Genomic DNA, 2425 nt, shown 5'->3' with positions numbered 1-2425 from the left:
ATGCAGTAAGGAAGAGGAGGGGGTGTGTGTGTTCTACTTTCCTTGATAGGTTCTTGTCACCCCACCTTTTGAAAATGAACTATTGTGTATAGCTGACGACAACTGTACTGGTGTTTTTGGGTTTTTTTTTTTTTTTTTTTTTTTTTTTTTTTTTTCACTACCAAAATCAACAAAAATACTTTTTAGTATGTTTTTGGTATCCTCACTTACCTTTTAGGTTCCCCAACCCACCCACACATATACTGATATACTCTTGAGTTAACTATGGCAATTTTGTCAAATTTTGGTCTTTCAAAATCGTTCCTGCTGTTTAGAACTTTCCAACCATTCCATACTGTGATACTACACTTACTTTCGATGCTTTGCTACACTTACTAGTGGATGCTATATTTGATTTATGCTTAAGCATTAAAAAAAAAAAAATTCCCTCCTTGATGTTCCAACCTTTTGAACTTGAAATAATGATTTTTAAGTTGTGGTATAGTCCTGTTCCTTTATTTTTATTTTTATTTACCAGGGATCTGATGGATTTAGTTTTACAGCTCCATCTCGGAACAAATCCTTAGTTGAAAACTAAGAAAGTCTCATTCGTCACTACTAAACTTCGAAAAACCAAAGTTCATGTCTGAACTCGACGTCCAGATTCCTACTGCCTTCGGTATGTATTCTCCTTCATCTAACATTGTTCTTTATATCTAGGGGTTGTGTTATTTGTTTTTATGTAAGGATTCTTATTTGTAAATATATATTTGAGCTAATCCCCTATTTTCCCCCTGTGGCGAGGTAGATCCTTTCGCAGAGGCAAATGCTGAGGACTCAGGTGCTGGGTCAAAAGAATATGTGCATGTCCGTATACAACAGCGAAATGGTAGGAAAAGCCTGACTACTGTGCAGGGTTTAAAGAAAGAATTTAGCTACAATAAGATCCTCAAGGACCTCAAGAAGGAATTCTGCTGCAATGGTACTGTCGTCCAGGACCCAGAGCTAGGCCAGGTTGGTGTGATCCCTTAATGGTTCTTTACCCCTCTGTTAGATTTAGTGATGACTTGTTATCTTACGGATAGTTTGTTACATGTGGCTGCAGGTAATTCAGCTCCAAGGTGACCAGAGGAAGAATGTCTCCACATTCCTTGTTCAGGTGATCCTTCCTTCCCACCATGTGGACAATTGTTGTTACTGCTACTGTATTTGCCACATGTACAAGTTAGGATAGTTACTGATCAGTCCCCTTCTCTTGTTTTTGGGTCAACAGGCTGGCATTGTGAAGAAGGAGCACATCAAGATTCATGGTTTTTGAGCAGAACTTTTAGCAGGCATTGGCAGTCAGACTAATCCCCATCTATTAATGTGTTTCTGCATGACAAGCAAGAACTCTAGTATCTGGACTTCAGAATATATTACAATACTACTAGATGTGTGTGCTCATAAATGACTTGGTACCCTACATTTGACGCTTTATTAGTTCATCTTCCTCAAGCTACTTTGTGTAATGTGTGTAAACTATGGTTTATTCCGTGGTCTATATTTATAATAACAAGCTATCGGAGGATACAAGTTATTTCTATCCACCTATTCGCAAATTAATTGTTTCATATCTTTCCTGTTTATGGTTTTGGTGATGTGGTGGTGGCGGGGCGATTGTCATGGTAGTTTCAGAACATTGTGATGCCACCACAAGTAACAGTGATTGCAAGCATGTATAGGTTTGTTCAAGACATGTAAATTTCTTACCCGAACCTGGTCTACTATGCACTCGCACAGACATGAGCTCTTGAGCATATATCCATGTTTCTGGGAATTGTACTTCTTGAACACAGAGGCTTTGTACCATGGATTTAGGTACTGGTACTGAATTGGTTGTATCAGTAACCGATAGATTTAACATTGATCGATACAGTCGATCTGTAGGAAGTAGTATTGGTATCCTTCTGATTTTACAGTAGCTACATATGGCTTTTTAAGGTTATGATTTGTTGCAATTCTGCTCTGCGAGTCAATCATAGGCCTTAGTTGTGGAATTGATTTGTTTTTATGTATATATTCTGCTTAGCTAGACTGTGCTTTGAGAGTAAAATAATAGCGTTTTGGAAACTTTTTTATTCTTCTCTATCATCTTTTTTCTCCAAAATTGTATTAATGTGTTTATGTATAAAGCAGTAGCAAGTGATTGTCTTCTCTATTTCATCCCATATCCATGCTGTAACAAACCCACCGATCATATTATTGTGTGCTAGTTAAATTGGGGGAGAGAATAAACTAATCATAGAGGGAGAAGGAAATTTGTATGTAGCATTCATTATGATCATGTGAATATTCACAGAAGGATTGAAATTGTACCGAACTAACCAATTGTTTGTTCATGCAATGTTAATGGCTCTTGAACATTGTAAATATTTTTAAAAAATGGGTATTATAAGAGTTTGTA

The 2425-nt window shown here is 36.9% G+C and overlaps 1 protein-coding gene across 1 annotated transcript; it reads left to right on the top strand.

Annotated features, from left to right (window-relative positions):
* The first annotated feature begins 535 nt into the window (after positions 1-535).
* Positions 536-1592, top strand: LOC122639936 (protein translation factor SUI1 homolog). Its single transcript, XM_043832987.1, has 4 exons — positions 536-658; positions 788-993; positions 1085-1138; positions 1253-1592. The coding sequence occupies exons 1-4, from the start codon at positions 622-624 to the stop codon at positions 1295-1297; spliced, it is 342 nt and encodes a 113-aa protein (XP_043688922.1). The 5' UTR covers positions 536-621; the 3' UTR covers positions 1298-1592.
* The last annotated feature ends 833 nt before the right edge of the window (positions 1593-2425 follow it).

This window comes from Telopea speciosissima, chromosome 9 (genome assembly GCF_018873765.1).
Source record: "Telopea speciosissima isolate NSW1024214 ecotype Mountain lineage chromosome 9, Tspe_v1, whole genome shotgun sequence".
NCBI lineage: Eukaryota > Viridiplantae > Streptophyta > Magnoliopsida > Proteales > Proteaceae > Telopea > Telopea speciosissima.
This window is presented reverse-complemented; position numbering and strand designations above follow the sequence as displayed.